The sequence below is a fragment of the Pinus tabuliformis genome, chromosome 8 (assembly GCF_031772625.1).
Source record: "Pinus tabuliformis cultivar Carrire ecotype Pingquan chromosome 8, CPIR1, whole genome shotgun sequence".
Lineage (NCBI taxonomy): Eukaryota > Viridiplantae > Streptophyta > Pinopsida > Pinales > Pinaceae > Pinus > Pinus tabuliformis.
In genome coordinates, this window is record NC_142294.1 from 870,563,614 (window position 1) to 870,586,469 (window position 22,856).

The 22,856-nt window shown below is 38.1% G+C and overlaps 1 protein-coding gene across 1 annotated transcript in view; it reads right to left on the reverse strand.

Annotated features, from left to right (window-relative positions):
• Window positions 1–272: 272 nt before the first annotated feature.
• Window positions 273–22,856, reverse strand: part of LOC149238329 (uncharacterized) — a 43,648-nt gene continuing 21,064 nt past the window's right edge. The window contains exon 3 of the mRNA XM_089372990.1: window positions 273–623. Coding sequence (XP_089229116.1) covers window positions 483–623 — 141 coding nt within the window. The 3' untranslated portion in view covers window positions 273–482. The remainder of the gene's footprint in view (window positions 624–22,856) is intronic.

Sequence of the window (22,856 nt, forward strand, 5' to 3'; positions counted from 1 at the left end):
CAACTTTGGTTCAAGACGTCAAGACTTTCGTAAAGACTTCGGAAGTTCAGGCATTCTTCATTGCTGTTTTTTCGTTCACAAAAGTCACCTAAACCCAACTTAAATACTGCATAAAAGATTATATGGAAAAACAATTTAAAAGAAGCATAGCATTTGAACTTCCAGCACTTCCAATTGAAGGCCAATGATCAGAAAATTTCAGGACAGAAACTGAAATATGCAGCATTTCCTGGACAGAATTTTATAGTAGAGTACCAAATCAACACCCGGTATTAAAAAAATCCAGCACTTGGACATCATTGTAGTAAAGGCAATACAAGAATATGAGAATGGGAGCAGTCCATTCTTTTAAAAAAAATAACATCTTATGCTTTTCTCTAGGCTTGCAATTCAAATAAGCGATTCTAGACCTTGTTAAGTTTTTATTTTCAAGTTCCCACAGGAAGCTCGATTCATTAAAACACAAGAAAAGGCGAACCCGTTCAAAAATCACCTTTTGTTTTCTTTCGTTCTTTTGTTGCCTTTTTCATAGCTCGCCATTCCTTGGCACTGTAAGATGACTTTAACCGTGGCTTCCCTGAGTTGGAATTCTCTAGATCCTCAAGGGATTTCTCAAGGGATTTCTGCGATAAAGAATATATAACACAAACAATGTAAGCTTTATCTTCAAATGAAAAGAAAATAAGTTAAGGAATGAATGACCCGGTTTAAATAAGTATACCTGCCTAGCAGATTTAGGGTCCCTACATTGTACTTGGAACATAATGACTTTATTACACAAAATCAGTGATGTCATTCCTACAAAAACAAAACACTTAGTAGTCTTTTACATACAGGCACTATCTTAAACCTATAAGAACACCTTGTGTCTCATGAAAATGTACACAGCTAAAAGGATACAACCTTAGCAGAGCTATCTTAACCTCGGATCTATTAAGCATTTCAAAGGATCAATGGTGTCATTCCTACTGAAACAAAACACATAGTAGTCATGTTTAGTGGGCAACATCTTGTAGATATGGGCACTATCATGAACCTCTAAGAACACCTTGTGTGTCATGAAAATGTACACAGCTAAAAGGATGTAACCTAGCATAGAGCCATATGAACCTCAAATCCACTAAGCATTGAAAGGGATCGGAAATACTCAAGGTGTAAACCTAACACCATATACTATTCAATAAATATTAAGGTATGCACCTCACCTTTTTTATTTCCTTCAGAAGCTTAATAGTTCCAAGACTAGGATGGATGTATGCCAGGACTATGGTGTTGCGTTTCCTTTTTAGCAATTGTTGATTAAATAAAAATTGCAAGGCTACCTTTTTCTTGCAACTTTTCCATTTCATTTTATCAACGTTAACACATGACCGGAAGATCTCCCCCACCCCGTGCTGTAGAGCATCTTGCTTTTCTTGGGGAAAAATAGAAATTTCTATCATATTTCTCTCCCACAAGCTATCGTACACAAAAATGAACCCTCGTTTTTGAAGATCCCCTTGCTCTTCTCTGAGTGGACAATAGCATTTCCCTCTGATTTCGTAATGGACTGGATATTAATATTAAATGCTTCGAGATGCAATCAACAAATTCTACAGATGCTCAAGTCAGTTAGGAAGATATGCTGCCTCAAACCTAAGATAGCATGAACAAACTCTAAATTGACCCATGTAAAATCATAAGCCATGATGAATCTCGGAAAGATATATTGGAAAAGCAAGGGTGCTTGTTAAAAGTTATCGAGCCTTTGTTAATGATGATGAATGTCATAATCGTTTAAGACTAATAAGAAATTATTTTCAATACCCTCCCAGCCAAAGGGATTCAAAAAGAGAAAACAATGGGTTGATAAATAGTATTTACATGGGACCAACCAAAGAAAACAGAAGGGGACATCGTTTCAAATAGCCTGGAAGTAATTTGTGACTATTCTCTGACCTTAGCAATGCATTCCAAGATCCCCAAATGATAAGTATCTAATAACAAAGTCAACAATCAATCATTTTGATGGCCAGGCATTCATATGAATTAATGGAAGATTTATTATCGACAAGTATTTTGAAACTTACAAGCAATTCATAATTGCCCTAGTTCACAAACAATTATTAATTGGCAGAAACCTTTACAAAATTCAGTTAACAAATTTGTTTCTCAAAGACATGACAATCAACCATGTAGACTCCAAACAAAGTCAACCAATTTCTCAACAAAAAAGGAAAGAGACAACAACAAAAATGAACTTAGTGTTGGAAGTACTATTCAGCAGGTTCAAGATGTGCACTAAGTTCTGGGGCAGCAAGCAGACTTTTGCTAGGTGTGATTGGTTCAACATCCAAGTGTTTGCAAGTGAGGCACACAGTTTCCCTGTATTTTCATCTTTTAATCAGTGCCCGTAGCAATAAGTACAAACAATAGTGGCACCTATGTGAAGTTATAATTTGACAATGTCTCCTATCTGTTAAACCTTGAGAGCACCCTGCAACAAATGGAGAGAAATCTGCAGCACAAAGATGTTCAGAATAAAAAAGAAATTCAAAATAATACAACAGCCATAGCAGAGAAGCACAAAAGAGAAGTATTTTTCACTGGGTAAAAATCTTTGTCCACCTTTTTATTTTCTATTCTTTTATAAAAAATGAACAAATATAGAAAAAACACTGCCCCTAAATCAGGAATACAATTGGGAAACAGCAATGCTTCTAAAATACAAGAAAGCAATCCAGAGATTTTTACACATTCTATATACAAATGGAAACTGCTAGTTACATGGATGATGTAACTGACAATATCCTAACAATCTCCCACTTGGAAGTTGCATCAACAAGGTTGAACCCCAACCTTACCCCTACAACAAACAAATTTCCTTCTATCCGCTGTCTTAGTTAAAGAATCTGCTGCATTATCCAGAGTCGTAACCTTGAGTATAGTTACCTCACACGATTCCAACTCTCTTATGTAGTGGAATTTCACCCTGATATGCTTTGTACTGAAATGGGCAACCACTTGTCGCTTACTCTTCCAACTTATAGCTCCTTCAAACAACGTAAAAATATATGCAATAATGGACTTTGCATTCTCCACATTACCAACCTACTCAGCGTCAAGAAACCCATCCCCCTGAAGCTTCTTGCTGCCATCTCCTAGATAGCAAATAGCATAATCACTAGTGCCTGCAAGTAACTAAATATCATCTCCAGAACTGTCTAACAGTCAGTTCCTGGATTTGCCATGTACCCACTTACAACTCCCACTGCATGTGCAATATGTCTTTTGCACACCTTTCCATATATCAGGGTACCAACTGCACTACCATGTGGCACTTTTTCCATACCCTATTCCACTATTTGCTCATAGGACTCATGTTAGTCAACAAACACACTCCCAATGTAGACAGAATGCAAATTAATTTACATCTATCAATCCTAAAGAGCTCAAGTATGTTTTCCACATACTTTATTTGGCTAATAGACAACTTTCTATCTTCATATCAATTCCTAGACAATAGTACAGCTAACCTAAGTACATGTCAAACTCATGACAATTGGGACTTGGTCTCCTTCCCTAGCTGCTTGTAAACACTATCAAAATAATTGTTAATATCATCAACATATAAGACCAAAATAACGAAGTTATTACCTTCTTGCTTGAAGTAAACATGATGGTGTGCTTCACTTTTAAGTTTTATGAACCGTTCTCCCACAACATATTTATCAAACCATCATGCCCATTGTCATGGGGACTACTTCAAGTGATACGATGATTTCTGCAACCAGCACACCATGTCCTCTCTCCCCTCTACCACAAATCCTTCTAGTTTCTTAATGAAGATTTCTTCTTTGAGCTCGCTATGAAGAAATGTTGTCTTCATGTCCATTTGCTCGACTTCCAAATAATAAGCAACTACTAAACCTAATAGAGGCCATCTTGGCCACTAGAGAGAAGTTCTCCTCATAAACAACCCTCAAGAGAATATGCATTCACTACCAAATGAGCCTCATACGGCTCCATAAATCCCTCTACATTGTACTTGAACACCCTTTTGCATCCTATTACCCATATATGCATGGTCGGCACCAAAAATTGGCATCTTCTTAATGTCCATCCAAAACCTTTTTCAGTACATTTTTCCATTTTCATACCACCCCATTACCTATTTTGGCCACATTGACACATTTTTTTTTATCAAGGTATAGTTATCCTCCAAGTATGTCACTTTAATGTTCATTCTTATGTATTTAGGAAGGAATTTGTCATTTTATGCTAACCTGTTAGAATCCATGAGAATAACTTCAGGCAGATTCAAGCAGGTACTCTTGAAGAAATAGTGAAAGATAGTTGTCGCAACACCCTCTTTTATTAGCCCCAAGGGATAGCTCAAATGGTCGAGTTCCCGTTGCTAAGTACTTTCCCAGTTGGGAGGTCACGGGGTCAAATCTCCTCGACGCCCTCGGGGTTAGGTCTGTAAAAGGCCAACGGGCAGATCCCTTCGGGTGGAACTGCCCCGCTTCTCTACTGTGGATGTAGCGGCCACTCAGTGCCCGTGAACCACAAATGAAAAAAAAAACACCCTCTTTTATTGTTGCAACTCTTTTAGGTTGCAGCACCACCCTCTTGTTGCAACACTTTTAGGTTGCAACAACACCCTTATATCACTGCAACACCCCAAGTACCTTATTGCTGCAACTCCGAGTACTAGAATACAACTCAAGAGCAAGTGTTGCAACATGAACAGGGTTCAGTGCTGCAACACTTCATTGCAATACGACAGAGCACAATGCTGCAACTTTGCTGCTACAACACGACAAAGCCAGTAAAACCAGTGCTGCAACATGCCTAAGTCTGATGCTGCAACACACTAACAAGTAACTGTTGAGGATAACTGTTGCAACTCAGGGATAGATGGTACAATGCACCTCCAACCAACCTTCAGCCACATAAGTTGTGATCAACATATTGCAGGTTGACCATTTGACCACCTAATGAAGAAAGTGACAAAAGGTAGTTGGCTGCCAACAAGGAAGAGATGCCTGCAAAAGAAGATCGATCCAGGTGCCACTTGTCACCACAAATAAGTGAGTCAGCGTTTCTCTAATCTAAATGTTGTAATCGAGATGGAATGGGCCAAAAATATGAAGATTCTCATGGTTGTCCTTTGACCTCTTAATCAAATTAAGACTACAATACTGTGTATAAAAAAACTCTGCTCTACTCGAGCTGGGAGAGGACGATTAAGTGTACTTTGCATTCTAAGGTTCCTGCTAATACAAAGTTCATGGTTCTGTTCCATTCCTATTCTACTTTGTACAAATGGTGTGCTACTTTTTTCATAAACAATACCTCGCCTAAGGAGGTGGGGCCCCCTCCTTAGTTAGGTTCTGCTTGTAACCATATAGATTAGTTTCTAGTTTTATTTATATATCTGTTAACTAGTAGTTACATTGTTTCTTTATATTGTTGCAACTCACTAGTTTGATAGGTAACTCTATTTTTGCCGCAACTCACTAATTTGATAAATAGCTTTGCTTCTTTATGCTATTGCAACTCATCAACCTGATAAATAGCACTATTTCTTTACATTGTTGCAACTCACTAATTTAATGAGTAATTACGTTTCTTGATAAGTGTTGCAACTCAGAAAGCTGACCGGTAAATTTATTCTGTTTCAAAAGGTTGTGTTTCACTTACTCTGTTCTCCAGATATACAGCGTTGTCTTTGATATATCTTGTTGGATTGAATTATGTATATTGCAGTTTATCAGCTTTCTACCATTTTATATGCATCTTCATTCCAGGGATCAGGATCACCAAGAACCTTGAGCAAGTCACCACTTTACTGCCTGTATGATTTATTTTTTTGTATGTAATTTACTTTCCACCTATGTTAGGGGTTACTACAGTAAGCTTCCTAAGCCCAATAGGTAGAAGTGTATTATTTCCTTTCCTGCAAAAGTAGATTAGTTAGTCTACCTATGTTGGGGGTTACAGCGTCAAGCTTCCTAAGCCCACTAGTAGAAGTGTGTTATTTCAATTCTGCAAGTGTGACCTTTGATTTCTCGCAAGTGTGGTTTTCTTGCCTCGGTGACTTGTAAAAGAACATTAATATCTTGCTTTGAAACACTCATCTAAGATATTACAACCTCATTGACACTTTACAAAGTTGTGCTAACATATACAATGCATGACACTTTGCAAGTTTCATATGAACACTGAATAAATAATTAATTGCACAATTTCTCAATTATCAAGCAGGTAATTGAGGAAACCATCATTTTTGGCACTGTTGTTGAGGAACTGTTAATAGTGCAATTGTTGTTTTGTTGTTTAATTTAGTCAGCAGATTTCCTTTAAGTAATTGTTGTGATGTGTTTCATTCAAGTTTTTTTCTCAACAGTTTGTTTTAGAAAGAATGTTGCTTTAATTTTCCATGCACATAGCTAGAGACCAACAAGGTAGATTCATTAGCTCTACTAAAAATCCCCAAAAGACTAATAGTGCAGGGCATTCTCAAGAGGAGAAAGGACATGGTTAGCCAAACTATTTGATTCATACAACAAGCTCCCTTGCCAAGAAGAAACTTGAACCCTTTGTTCAAGGACCTAGAATTGTACAAGCTTCATCTTCTGCACAAACATATATCCTATTCCTTGAAGGCCCATTAAACGAGCAGTCCCACTACGAAGAGAACATTTCTCAAGAAAAAGATGGTAGACAAGACCATTATGGAAGAGACGTCCACCTTTGGATTCCCTATTCTAGAGTCAGATGAAGAATATTTCACACTCAGCTTTGCCTAACTTTCATGGCTTATCAAAAGAGGATCCTAACACCTTCCTTTGAATTTTATGTTCTCTATAGAAGTTATGACTATGTGACAGATGCCCAAAAATTGGAATTCTTCCCTGTTGCACTACATTGATTCATGAGCCTTGGCAACAACAACATCCGCACTTGGGCACAGATGACACATAAATTCTCTGAGAAGTACATTATTGTAAAGACAAAGAAAGGAGGGAGGAAGTCTTCAGGATGACACAAAATGGAGATGAGAACCTTGAAGACTACGTTGGAAAATTCAACTACAACTTACAACAGGCAAGACAAGGAGGTTTGGCTTTGGATACACTATGTGTCTTACTACTATGAGGAATCTGAGATGACTATATCGAGCTTCTAAACTTGATGGGTGTAGGAGATGTCTCCAACAATCTTATGATGTCATTGTCGAGCAATGTTGAAGATACTCCAAAAGTACTTCAAACACAGGCAAAGTCCTAAAAGACATTAACGAGAGTTGGCAAGACTGTTGATAATGGATCTACTCGAGCTAAGATTGGAAACATGTTAAAAGATTTTAAAATTCATGTGCTCAATTCATTATGTTCCCAATTGGACACGTTACACATGAACAAGAAGAAGGGTGAAGCACAATTAGCTTTGGCAATCTTTTGCCCCAAGTGTAGAAGAAAGTATGTGTTGAAGGAATGTCTGTGGGATCACATTGGGGACTGTGCAATATGTAGTGAATACCATGTTACCTACCATCAGTGGGTGACCCCTATGGGAGAAATTTTCTCCTAGATTGTCTTTAGCCAGCAGCCCCGGGCAGTTAAAATAAAGAAAAATCAAATAAAAGGAAAAAGGCATATGAAAAAGGGTGGAAAAACAAAGGTCAAGGTAACTCATGTACCGCAATTTCCCCCTCCTACATTCATACACCCAAGGTGTGGGCTTCCCTCATCATAGCTACCCCTTGTACCATGGCCTGTGGCTTGGAGCTTTCCCTTTGCCCCCACTCCATTCCATCATTATTTCACATGACACCTGCAATTTGATGGATGTACCATGGACCTACCATTCCCTTAGAGGTTGAAGCCACCTAATACGGTCCATCATTAACCTCTCTTGTCAATGAAGGTAACATTAGTATATGTTCAAAGCCCATTTGGAAGGGCATGCCACTATGAAGTGTCCACTTTTTCCCTTGATTAGCAAACTTATTTACTCAATTATACTAATGAATTATTGTACTAGAAGGTGAGGAGACGCATTGGATCTTATACAGGATTGCAGGTGGGTCTTCATCTTGGACTTGGCCTCCCTATACAGGATCCAAGCCCTCCAGAGGGTCATAATGGCACTTGTAGGGTGGGCGTTGAGAGCTATGGGCCTCCAGCATTGCAGAGCATTGATTGCCACACCATGAGCTTCTTCAACACCACCACATTGCTTGTTCATGCCCCAACCATAGAAAGATGATGATGCACTTGGACCACGTCACCCAGCCGACCACACATTGCACTTGACACTTAGCAGTTGATCCAGGGCCCAGAGGAGGTTTTATCTCACCCGAAGAGAAATGGGAGGGCATGTGTCATATTCTAACCCTCATTGATGGAGCATCGACTTGATCTCGAGCCACTTGGAGACCCATTTGGAGCCCACATAGCGCAACTTGGGGTTTGGAGATGTTATGCAACATTTGGAGGGCATCCCCCTCTTGTCCATTGATTTTGAGGCCCTCACTCTCATTTTTGGCACATGAGGCCTCAATGTTGCCCTTCTAGGCCTCCACGTCAACCTAGCGTGGCCCTAAGAAGGCTAATTCGACTTGTTTATTGAGCTATCATGGTTGGCTTGTAACCATGGGTGGGTTACTTAGCATTTTAGGCATAGGAGGGGCTTTTACTTTTATTTTTGAACTCATATGTCATGTATAAATAGAGGAGGCCTAGCCTCACTCTCATCATCACACTTGGGATCTTCAACTTCTCTAAAAAAGAATTCAGACCTGCAATAGAGGACGAAATTTGGATGTCTTTGATGAATTATGATGTTTGGATATTTTTGCTAGCATTCTTGGAGCTTCTTTTTGGCAATCTTGTGGATGGATATACTCTTCTTTGTCTTGTAAGTGCTATATGATGTTATATTTCTGTTTTAATGAATGTCTAATGCATGGAATAATTCTCTTATGGTGAAATAATGTGCCCTAATTAATGTGAATTATTGGAAGCATTGAAGCTATTTGGAATTTTTGCATGTGTTACTCATTAGACAAAGAATGAATGAATGTTCCTAGAGGATTGATTGAATTTGTATCCTTGAAAGTCCAAAAAAGTGTCATCAAAATATAAAAGTCTAGAAGTCATGTTCTTGTTGCTTCCATCTAGGGTAGCGAAATTCCTTCTAGGCCTTCTTGAAGAGCGAAGTTTCCATTTCATGGTTTATCTTGACTCCATTTCTCCCAATAGGCAGGCACTGGGTCTAGGATCCTTGGTGATCACATTCTACAAGAAAAATCATTCTTTCTTCACCTCTTTCTCTCTCTTTTCCTCATCCCTTTAAGGCTAAGGGAGCCTCTCTAGGGCTTGGTGCGAAATTCTCTAGAGGAGTGCGTTTGGAATTCCAATTGGATAGACCTCTTCTATAGTATCTCCTCTAGGAATCTACAAGTTTTGAACAAATTTCAACTATGGAATCTCAAGAAAATTGATGCCTTATCTATCGCACCAAGTGGCAACCCTTGAAGCTACCCTTCAACTTAGGGATTACTTTAAGGTTTGTACTTTAATAGTGAATCATTAAAAACCTTTTCTCTTCACTATATTGACCTTGGATGAACTTTGCCTAATCAAATACCTCAACCCTAGGTCTCATATAGTGTTTCTCTCTAAGGGTTTTTTGTGGAAAGTCTTACTAGCTTCTCCCAAAGCTCACACCTAATTGAACCTTTCCATTGAATGAGCCATCCTTGCATCACTTTGAATCTTATTATAGACACATATATCACAAGTGAGGGATACTTGGACTCCTCCCGTCGGTGAAAATTCGAGAAGAGAAGGGGGCATAGGTTGTGGTGACAGTGGGCCTTTGTCCCAAATTGTTGTTGTGCCCTCTAGCTTTAGCCCATTTACTAAGCTTGCTAGTTTGTGCAGCAACAAACCATACTACAAGAAAGTGTCTATCCCTACTTGAATTAAAAGTTGTCTATCAGGAAGCCGAAGAACCAAGGCAACTATGTTTCGTCTCTCAAACATTCACAGCAACCAAAACCTCAAGGTATGATTCAAGACCAATCACAGTATTCTAATTCATACTGGACTAACCCTTCAATGCAATATTTTTCCCTGCCATGGTGCTTGCCATGGAGGGCTCCTCCACCCAACTAGCCGTGGCCGCAAGGGTGGAAAATCCATCCTTCAGAGGCCCTCAACAAACCTTACTGCAACCAGCTATTCCACTTCTTCCTTCTCCACCAATGTAGTCGTTGCACATCTACTCCTCCCCATCCAATGTAGTGGCAACAATGGGCCTTTGTCCCAAATTGTTGTTGTGCCCTCTAGCTTTAGCCTATTTACTAGGCTTGCTAGTTTAGGTAGCAACAAACCATACTACAAGAAAGTGTTTATCCCTATTTGAATTAAAAGTTGTCTATCAGGAAGCTAAAGAACCAAAGAAACTATGTTCCGTCTCTCAAACATTCACGACAACCAAAACCTCAAGGTATGATTCAAGACCAATCACAGTGTTCCAATTCGTATGGGACTAACCCTTCAATGCAATATTTTTCCCTACCATGGTGCTTGCCATGGAGGGCTCCTCCACTCAACTAGCCGTGGCCGCAAGGGTGGAGAAATCCATCCTTCAAAGGCCCTCAACAAGCCTTACTGCAACAAGCTATTCCACTTCTTCCTTTTCCACCAATGTAGTCATCCACATCTACTCCTCCCCATCCAATGTAGTGGTGACTGTGGGCCTTTGTACCAAATTGTTGTTGTGCCCTCTAGCTTTAGCCTATTTACTAGGCTTGCTAGTTTGTGCAGCAACAAACCATACTACAAGAAAGTGCTTGAATTAAAAGTTGTCTATCAGGAAGCCGAAGAACCAAAGCAACTATGTTTCGTCTCTCAAACATTCACAGCAACCAAAACCTCAAGATATGATTCAAGACCAATCACAGTATTCTAATTCATATTGGACTAACCCTTCAATGCAATATTCTTCTCTGCCATGGTGCTTGCCATGAAGGGCTCCTCCACCCAACTAGCCGCGGCCAGAAGGGTGGAGAAATCCATCATTCAGAGGCCCTCAACAAGCCTTACTACAACCAGCTATTCCACTTCCTCCTTCTCCACCAATGTAATCGTCCACATCTACTCCTCCCCGACCTCAACTTTGCACAACACATTCCTAACCCAAATAATGGTAAGGCTATTAAACCAATGAAAGTTGTTGGGCTTGCTACTTAAACTGGATTGTCACGACATCCACCTTAGATCAGGAAAGACTTTGAATAAGACCCCTCATGTGCAAATTGAAGATTTTAATGAAGAAGTTCCAAATGAAGAACCAAAATTGATTCAATCTCCCAAAACCTTAAAATCAAATCAAACTTGCCTAAAACCCTAGGTTCCTCATTAACCCAAAATATTGGACTTATAAAAACCTGTCACCAAGCCCATATTTGATTTCCTAGGTGAACTTAAAAATGTGTGGGTTCACATATTGTCATTACAACAAATTAAAGATGTTCCTATTTACGCAAAAGTAGTGAGGCAATTATGTGTAAGGAGACCCAGTAGAAGAAGGAAAGACCCTCAAACCATGCATGCCATGGGAAAATTGTCAAATCTGATGATGGGGGAATCCTCGCTGTGAAATATTCAAATCCCGACAGCCCAATAGTCAATGTGCAAATTTACCACACAGTTATTCCTAACACATTGATTGACCTTGGTGCTACTATCAACGTGATGACCCGTGAGACAATGGAAGCCCTAGGGCTTTCTAGTCTTAGGAAAACCCCAACAATCTTACAACTTGTTAATCAATCTACCATCAAACCAGAAGGGACCTTGAAGGATGTAGTAATCTTTGTGTATGCATGGGAGTATCATGTTGATTTCATGGTTCTACAACCCAAGTTCTCCCTAGAGGGTTATACTTTAATCTTGGGAAGGCCATGACTAGCCACTGCAAACACATACATCAGCTACAGATCCAATAACATGACAATCTCCCATGGGAGCTCCACCAAACAACTTACCCTATATCCTCCCACTAACCCAGAATTGATCTTGAAGTTGAATTTTGAGAAGATGGAGAGCAAAGTGACGAGGAAGTGATTGCTCATCAAGTACTTACCATAGATCAATATCTTTCCATCGAAGACAAAACTGAGGATGAAGAAATTGGTGACTTTGTAGCGTCCTCCTGATCTGACTCACATATTCTCACCCTTCTAATGGACCTTGAAGTACAGGATTCTCTTGTCACAATAGATAATCACCTTTAAAACATGAGTCCTCTTTCGAAGGAAAACAAGCTTCAACTTTGGAAACTATAGAAATTAGCCCTAGAAAAATCTTGAAGTTCTATCAAGGGTTAACAAGACACCAGAAGAAACAACTAATCAAGGTTTTACAAAAGCAAGGTAATGCTTTTACCTAGAACTATACTAACATGAAGGCCATCCATCCTGATTTGTGCACTCACTACATCTATATCAAGGAGGATTCCAGAACCATTTGACAACCGCAGTGACGAATGAATCTTGCTTTGTGGGACATAGTTAAAGAAGAGTTGCAAAATGCAGAAATTGCTTTCAGCTAATTTAGTTACCCCATTTCTAACAGTCAACGGGTCTCCCCTCTTGTCATCGTGCCTAAAAAGAATGGCAAGTCGAGAATTTGTGTTGATTACAAAGAACTCAACAAAGCCACCCAAAAAGACCAATTCCCACTACCATTCATTGACCAAGTACTTCTCTTTCCTCGATGGATTTAGTGGATACAACCAGATTCAAATCACTCCAGAAGACCAGGATAAGACCATGTTCACTTGTCCTTGGGGGACAATTTCCTGTTGTTTTCTGCCATTTGGACATTGTAATCCCACAACTTTCCAAAGAGCTGTAATTGGAATATTCTCTGACTTGATTCATGATTGTGTGGAAGTTTATATGGATGACTTTACCACCTATGGTGATGACTTTGATGTGGCATTAGATAATCTAGAAAAAGTATTAATCAGGTGTAAGGAATCTCATGTAGCCCTCAGTAACATAAAATGCTTAATGATGTTAATAGAAGGGGTATCATGCTAGGGCATCATATTTCTTCAAAGGGCATCAAAGTGGATCCAGCAAAAATCAAGATAATATTAGACTTGCCTACTCCTAGGACTCAAAAAGAGGTTCGAAGTTTTCTTGGACATGCTAGTTATTGTCGACATTTTATTGAATATTTTTTAGAATAACTCATCCTTTATTTTCTTACTTAGCAAAAATGTTGAATTTGTGTGGACAAATAACTACCAGCGTGCCTTCGAAGAATTGAAATCCAGAGTATCTAAGGGTCCTATCTTGATAGGACCCAATTGGTCCCCCCCATTTCACATATCTACAAATGCATCGAATACTGCTATTACAGTTGTCTTGGGGCAACAAGAGGAAAATCATCCGTACACAATATACTTTATTAGTAAAAATCTCTCTATCATAGAACTAAACTACACGGTAATAGAAAACAAGTTTCTTGTAGTGAGTCATGCTACTAATAAATTTTTGCACTATATAACCGATACCCAGTAAAATTACATACTAACCATGCCACCATTAAATATCTAATGAACAAACCTATCACTTATGGCAAGGTAACTAGATGGTTGTTACTATTGCAAGAATTTGACATAACCATCTTAAATAAACCAAAAAAAGATAATGTAGTGGAATATTTTCTTTCTAGGCTTACAACAAATGAGAACAAGCCACTTGTTGAAGATTCATTTCTTGATGAACATCTTTTTGCAGTATCTATTAACTCACCATATTTTGCAGATATTGCTAATTACTTCGTTGTAGAAAAACACCCACCTCATTATCGCCAAAAGAACGACAAAAGATCATCAGGCAAAGCTGGAGATTTTCATGGATCGACAAATGTCTCTTTTATACAAGCCCAAATCTCATTATCTAGTGATGTGTGCAAGAGGATGAGATCTACGCTATATTAAGAGCTTTCCATGATGGTCCTTGTGAGGGCCACTTTGTAGACAAGAGGACCGAATATAAAGTACTCCATCAAGGCCAATACTGACCCACAATATTCTGGGATGCCAAACAGTATGTAAAGAGATTTGACAATTGTTAATGCATGGGAAGGCTTGTACAATAAGATGAAATGAATGGGCTCTTGACTTTGTTGGACCAATCAATCCTCCTTCTCTATGAAACTCCTACATCCTAGTTTGCACAGAATATGTTACAAAGTGGTTGGAAGAAAAAGCACTCCCAATTGCAACAAAGCAAGCAGTAGCATATTTTCTGCATAAAGAAATATTTACCAGATTCAGATACCACGAGAGATCATTGCCAATGTTTTGGCAGTGTTGGCATTAATGTCAACCTGATGGCTTTTGATGAGTTATTGAGTGCAGGTGGTTGACTGATGAGCTGTTGGTGCAACAAGTGATTGAACTGATCCTCTGCAGTGGAATGATGATGGTGTTGCAACTAGAAGCAGATCTGGGTAGTGAATCCTTCAATTTTCCCAGTATACAGAGACTGTGGCAGTCTTAGCACTCTGACACTACAGCACTGCCAGGTTGCCACAGTCTTACCCTTGTGTGCCTACGGCACTTGCTGCAGGCTCCCTGTTCTATGCTCGTGGCACTGCTTATAGGGTGCGAAAGAAACTACCTCGGGCTTAAACCAATGGAATTTCCAAGGTTTGGTTGCGATCAAAGGGGCCTGAAATAGTCACACTTAACCCACTTGAATTGCCTGTTTGAATTGGTCTAAAGTTGGTGAACTAAACAAATTAGTTTCAAATGTGAATTGACATGTAATCTTTGTCATGGAACACAATGAATGTTTTAGTAATTGTCTGATGTGGTCCAAGTTAATCACAGCCGATTTGGTCATCGAGTCGATTTTTAAGGTTTGACATGGTCTACCAAGTGGAACGCATTGATTGCTCTATTACAGTCGTTGATCAAGTCGATTCAGTCCATTGAATGAGCGTTGGGCAAGAAAATTATATATATCATTTTGTCAATCGAACAGCAATTGGTTACGACAATCTATATTGTCAATGTGAGGAAAATAGTAATGTGTTGGTTGCTTAGTGTATGTACCATAATGATGTGCAATTGATCTAAGCCATGGTGAAATCTAGAGTTTAGGTGAATGAAGAATCGATTGCTCACTGTGTATGTCTGCAATTTGAGGTAAATGGTAGAGTTTGATTGAGCCAAAGTACAGATTTGTCAGTATGTGTGATTTATCTATAGATAAAAGTGTTGTGCAATAATGGATCAAGTTGTAGAAAAGCTGACGACATAGAGAGAAGGGTTGATGGACAGAGTTTTGTTTAGATACTCATACATTGTGCAGTTAGGTTCATTGTAGTGTTAGTTATATATATATATATATATATATATATATATATATGCTACAAATCTCTTGTATATTGTTATTGAGCCTTGTATTGTCACAATCTTTATGTAACATAGTATCATGTATGGAGGGCAGAGTGAGTTTATATGCTGCTGGTAGTGCGTGTATGGCTAAGTGCCTATTTGTATTGATGTATTGGTCATATGTTATTGTCAGAGGTTGATTATTGTTGAGATGTGGTTGTTAGTTTTGTATGAGTTCATCATGAGCAGAGATTGGTTGTTGATTGTATAGAGTTTTTTAATGTATTGCTGGTGTATGCCTATATCATTGTGTTATTGTTGTAGTGGGCTACAAGCATTTGTATGGCAGTAAGATGCATGATTGAGTCATAGTTTGTTGATGGGTATTGGAGTGTATGTTGTTGCTTTGTGTTGATAGTGAGAGTGGGTTATTGTTGTGAGTTTTGATGAGTTGAGTTGGTTGTGAGGAGTTTATGTTGATGATTTTATCTAGGTCTAGTACAAAAATCTATGAAAGGGTGGCCCATAGTGATTGTGGAAGTTGGAGCCTCTGATAAGTGGTGGCTTGCTAAGAGGAGCTGGGGCTTTCTAGTTGGTAGTGGCCAGCAAACTGTTGTTGGAATGGTGGCTCCGTGTTGGTAGTGGCCAGCAAATATTACGGAGGGAGTTGGGGCTTCCTAGCTGGTAGGGGCCAGCTAAACTATGTCAAATATATTTAAGATTAATAAAGAAGAAAGCAGCAGAGCATCAGGGTGGTTTTACTCCATGTTGCACTCAAATTGTCAAAGTTCTAGGGAAGCGGAAATACCATTTTTTTCAACAAAGATCAGATCACATATCAGCTAAGTTACCAGGATTCGGATCCGGATTCGGATACGGATCCGCCAGTTTTTTGAAAAGCCAGGATCCGGATACGGCAAGTACAAACAATATAAAATATTTTATAATTTTTAAAAATTAAATTTATATAAAAATAAAATAAAAACATATATTAATTTTTAAATATATAGTTTTTATATATAGTACCTATAAAAATATATATTAGATATATTAGATAAATAGTATCAGAATTAATATATTATTTATAAATATTAATTAAATTTGTATAAAATAAAATAAAAATTATAATTTCTGTTTAAAATTTTAAATATTAAACTTCTATATAATATTTTTAAAATAATTATTAATTTCAGATGAAAAAAATGATTATTAATTTAATATATTACAATTAATGTAACAGAAACATTAATTACTAGTTATTATATTTAAATTAAATAAACTTACTTTATGAAACTTTTAAAATAAACATATAATTTAATAATTATTATATTTAAATTAGATGAAGTTACTTTATAGAACGAACTTCATCAAACTTCTAAAATAAACATATACTTTAATTAGAATATCCCAACATCCATATCTTATAATCTTGAAATAAAGTTTATACTATGGTCAACCGCAGGTTTATAATCTTGAAATTAATGAACTCTCTTAATTATTCCCACGGCTGATTTTTCCAATATAGCGTTATTCATCCGCTGACATTTTCTTTCTGGAATTCTGCACTGAGATATAATTTGAAAATATGTGCTGACATCAAACCATATACACATAGATTAATGAACTCCGGCACGACTGATTTTTCCAATATCGGGTTATTCATCCACTGACATTTTCTTTCTAGATTCTGCGCTGAAATATAATTTGGAAATGTGTGCTGACGTCAAACCATATTATACACAAACAAATGTTGGGCGGGGCGGATCTTCGTGGATCCGGATCCGAATCCGTATCTGATCCGCGGATCCAGCCGCTAGGCCTGACGGATCCGGTAACATAGCATATCAGCAATCCACGAGTCATGGCTATCCCATTTTGCAAGTTATCTAATTTAAATGATCTTAGTAAAACCTTGAGTGTATGTAACAACCTAGGTAAGCCTATAATTTTGATGACGAATTCCATCATAGGAGGTTTTTTAACCTCACTGATTATTTGTGTTTCTAGACACGGCTAATCAGAAGAGTTTTTTCCCTCCAACTTAAACCCCAAAGCTAGGGTAAAATTTATTGTCGGATTATTAGGTGAGTCCTAATGTTTTTAGTCGAGTCTGATGTAAAAGTGGTTTGGGAATAATTTAAGCTAGTTGGTTTAATTATTTTATTACAAATCACTTGGTTTACTAGATCATATTGTGTCGCAGATGGGTTATGTGTCTTGAGGGTCTAAGCCAAATGTGTATTCCCTCTTTGAGTCTTGTAAATGAAAAATCTTATGTATTAGAGGGTTGGAAAAATAATTAAATCCCCTCATGTGTAAATTAATTAATTTTTCTGGCAAAATAAAATTAAATCCTAAGCCAGAAAATTAATTAATTAGAGTCAAATTTAAATTGTCTTAGGAAAATAAATTCTCCAAATGGAAAAATTCGTGGGTCTTAAAAGAGTCAATTTTTAAAGGTCCTCCACCAAGGGAATATTGCTCTGTTACACCGGAACTGCTCCCGAGAGGTGGGAAACCCATTCCAATGGTTCACTCGCTCCCGGGATCTTTGGAACTGTATGGGAACATTACCTTTTCAGCGGGAGTTGCAATGGGAGCTTGGGAAAGTTCTGGGAACTTTTAAGACTGTTTTTTTGGAGTTTCGGCGTTCCTTGGGGTTGAGGAATACAAAGCCTATAGAGAAATACGTTGAACTACCCACAAAACATGAATCTATGTTGAAACCTTCGCAGGAAGAAAGGCCAAAGACATCCTTAACACCGATATCCTTAATTGAGAATCTGGAGCAATCTCTTGGTGGGTGAAGGAAGCGTGTGTCACCTTGATGTAAGGGCGATATTTGGGATGTCATGCTAATGAGTATTTATTTTGTTGTTTATGTATATATATCACAGAAGATTGTGTGTGCATATTGTATGTGGCAGTCAATGCTTAAACATTAGAGTTGCTTTGCTTTTTCTCTTAAGAATAACTAGAGAAACATATTTAATATTGTTCCTTTGTATTTTTAAGCCGGATTGTTTCAAAGACTCGTCATGTGTTAGAGAACCAATAATGAACTTAACATTTTATATATATAAAAGGGAGACTCAAGGAGAGAGACACCCAGAGAATATATTTATATATAAGAGAGATTATATATTTATTATTTATATATTTAATTGATTTTAATATTTGAATATTTTGATTCAATATTAATTTTAATTATTATATAAATTATATAATTAAAATATATATATTTTTTATTATATAATATTATCGCTCTCGATTAGTCGTTTCCTATAAATTTTGGGGAAACCTCTAGTCGTTCCAGACACCCATACCCAAGTTCCCAACGTTCCCACGTTCTAAAAACTCATGCAACATAGGAATATTGTATATTTCAAGAAAATTGACCCTTGGACCCTGGTGGTTAAGTCAAAGTCAAATTTTTTAGGAAATTAGCTCAAAATAATTAATTTTGAGCTAATTAAAATGAAATTAAATGGTAAATTCGAAAATTCCTCAAAAATAAAAAATCAAGGGCCAAGATTAAAAGATTTTGAATTGTTTATCAACGGCTAAGATTATTTTGACAATGATCAAAAAAACTAGCCGTTATTTTTCCATTTGGAGGATTTATCTATAAATTAGAGAGTCATTTGAGTCTCTAGCATCTTGATCTCTAGTAGAATATTGTTGCTGAAGCATTTTTGTAAACTATTGTCTCGCTGGGAACTATTTTTTCTGCTATAATAAAAGACTTTGGGGTGCAACTTGAGGTGTTTTTGTTCGTTGATCTATGGTATGTATTGACTATGGGCTTCCTATGTTGTGCTTTATGTGATTATTTTGAGATAATACATAGTGTTTGCAGGTACTCAATCCTTGGTCTCGAAGTCGCAGACTGTGGGCAAGGATCATTTTGCTTAGATCCCTAGTTTTTATATAGCGGACTAAATCTTCGCTAAGGCTACAGTGAGCATAAATTTTCTAAAGCATTTATAGTCATTCTTCAAAGGAAAAATATTATAAAAAATATTTTATCAAAATTCATTTAAAAAACCCTTGTATAATTTGGAAAATAATTTTTTAATTTTAATTGTAAATTATTTCTCTAACTTGGGTTGGGGTTTTTTAGATTTATTTTGTATATATTTGGGGTTTGGGTGTTTTATTTTTTATTTTTTCAGGTTGGATCAAGGGATCAAGTGGAAGAAGAGCTAAATCTAAGCCCTTGAGGGTAAGATCTAGTCTCTAGACAATTTTGCAGGGTCATTCACTGAAGATTTTTGGGAAAAATTCAAATCCAAAGGAAGAAAAAAAAATCGAGACAAGGGTTTCACTTTTCAGCCCTCCCGAGACTAAATCCGCCCTCTCCTTGGCCAGTGTCCGCGTCCCAAGCCCCAGCGTCAACCCTTTCTCCTCCTATATTAACGTTTGTGGTCTCTCTGAGGCAGGCCGTGAGGCCTAGAGGCCTCGGCCGCCTTTTCTCCCTGCGCAAAGGGTTTAAGCCCATTTTTGGGCTAGTAGTGGCCTTTTTTGGCCTCAGCGTTTCTCTAGAAGGCTAGATGACTACTCTTGAGGGCTTGTCGTGGCCCTTTGAGCCCCAAAACCCCAGCATCTTCCTTTTTTGAGCCTTTTCTGCCCTGCATCAAGCCTTTGAGGCTCCTCCTCCTTCATTGTTGCCTTCTTGTGGCCTTTTCCAGCCTTGTTGACCCATGCTCTATCATCCTAGCCCCTTTATCCCCAAACGTTGGCCTTCCTTGGCCTAGTGTTGCCTCTTCTTGGTCTCTTTTACCCTAATTTGCCCTAAAACCTTAGATCTGAAGTTTTGGACTGAATACTTGGTGGTTTTGTAAATTTTGAAGCTCAAAAATTCTATTTTTCAGGTGGCAACTTGATACCAAAGTTTCAACAAATTTTGACCAGGGGATCTTGAAGGCCTTGGATAGTGCCTTCCAGTTCTTCAAGATGTATAGTGCCATCCTCCAAATTATCATCCTCTGGGTGGTTGTCCCAAATTTTATATGTTGGATCCTCATAAGCCCGATCACAATAATGACTCAACAACCTCAAGTTGTAGTGCACATAAACCAAGCTTTCTGCCCGGTTTTCATTGAGTTTGTTTCTTTTCACATTATGTATGAAGCTGTAGGTGCTCCAACACCTCTCTGCAAAAGAAGTATTTACAACCTGTGAGAGAACTTTTTTTTCCAATTTTGGCAAAAGTCCCTGGCCGCCATATGCTTCCCACCATGTGAGAGCATCAAATCTGTCTCTATCTTCCATTGCATGGAAGGTACCAAACAAACCAGTGCAACTGAAGTATCTACCTAATTCAAGACGCAGACTAGCACATTCCTCCCTGTCAAGTATCAACTTGTCTAATGCTTGCAAATATCCTGTAGATACCTCTTCATCTATATGGGGTTTAACCCTAACCCCACCCCCTGGTGCAGGTTGGCCCAACCAAGATGCAGAGTAGTATTTTGGCGTAAGGATATACACCAAGGCATGTAGTGGAACATTAAGTTTATCCCACCGTACACATACACAATCGTGAATCAGTGTATACAAGTTGGGATCATTTTTATGAACAATATTTTTTATTTGCCCCAACATGGTATCCATCTGCCTCGCCAATCACTGGTTTATCTGTATCTGCAAACCGAATCATGTGATAAACGGGCTTGGTGAAATCCAATACTTGCCTCACACGTGCCCAAAACATACCATCAAGAGTGGTCTCCTCCACCTGTTCAAAACCTTGCCTGTCAGCTACATTTGTAGCCATTTCCTTTAATACCTGCCAGTGTGGACTTGATACCATGCTAGCCAATGACTCTCTTACCTTCAAAAGGCACCTGAAGGTGAGGTAATAGCTACCAAATCTAGTCCTCGCAATCTTCAACAACTCAAATCTTGAGTGACTGCGGAAAAGGCCATGGGTATTGCTACGATTTGTAATAAATTTTATCATTTCTTTGCCTCTGTTGTACAAATCACCAATCCATTTGTATTGTTCGTTTTTGTTCTTAACAATATCATGCATCAAAAGGTTCATTGTGTGAACCAAACACCTAAACCAAAATATGTTGGGGTATTTATCCTCAATAATTGCTCCCGCTGCCTTACAATTAGGAGCATTATCAGTGATGACTTGGATGACATTGTATGGCCCAATACGGTCAATTGTTTCAAGTAATGGTTCTGCAATGTTAATGCCGGTCTTGAACTTGTCTGAGTAATCATACGCTGAAAGAAAGATGGCACCACTAACAGACACAACAAGAATACTTATCAATGACTTGCCTTTTACATTTGTCCATCCATCACAAATACAATGGACACCCCATGGTCAGTCCAAGACCTTGTCATTCTACTCAAAGAATGTGATATTTTTGCTTTTTCATGATCAAGTCCAACGGTTCTAGCCTTGTCATACCCATGGCTCTTGTATCCTTTAGGGGCATCATTTATGGCACAAACCATTTTGTGCCAATAAGGTGAATGAAGAACATTGAATGGTATCCCACATGCATAGAGAAACCTGTAAACTTTTGAATCCACATCATTCCTACACCGTTCATCAAGGAAATCTGATATTCTTCTACGCCTTAAACTTGGTGACCCTGTGCCTCCATATCCACTGCCTTGGGAGGATGCTAAAGGAATTCTTTGTGCATATGATTGTGAGCTTGGTTCAAAGAAACCCTTCGATTTTTTAGATTTGTATTGGGTTTCCTCCTCTTCCCTTAGTATTTGGCTCTATCTGTTGCTGACACACCTGTACAAATTTTGATTCCTATTTGTTTATCTCCATCCCATGGCCTTTTCCCGCAGAGGTGCTTTCTGGCACGAGTGTATGAACTTGTGTAATTATTGTTGCAATGGGGGCAATGAAATTTAGTGGTTCCACCCCCTTTCCCTGCTTCAGGCCTATTAACATATTTCCATAATGGAGTTTGGTCTTGTATATTTTTTTGAGACTCATGTTCACTCTCCTCGAGCTCCTCCTCTCCGGGGTTTTCATCAAATCCACTATGACCCACTTCTTCATCCCCTTCTTCATTTTCAACCCTCCTTTTTCTACTCTCCAGCACCAGAATAACCAAAAAAGAAACCAAGAAGAAGAAAATGCCAAGAAATATAACCATGATGTTTGAAATTTGAAGTTTTGAATCTACAAAAAAATGGAATGGGAATGGAAATGGGAAAAAAAAAAATTATTTATTTATTTAGGAATGAAGTTATGAACATTAAAAAAAATTGCTAGAATAGAGCCTACCTCTTTGGCCTCCAATCTCCCCTTGCAAGTCCTTGCTCCTTGCTCTCTCCTTGCTCCTTGCTTGCTCCTTGCTCCTTGCTCTCACTCTCACTTGCTCTCTCTTGCTCTCACTCTCACTCTCATTTCTAAAATAATGAATTCATTTAAGGGAGGGTTTATTTAT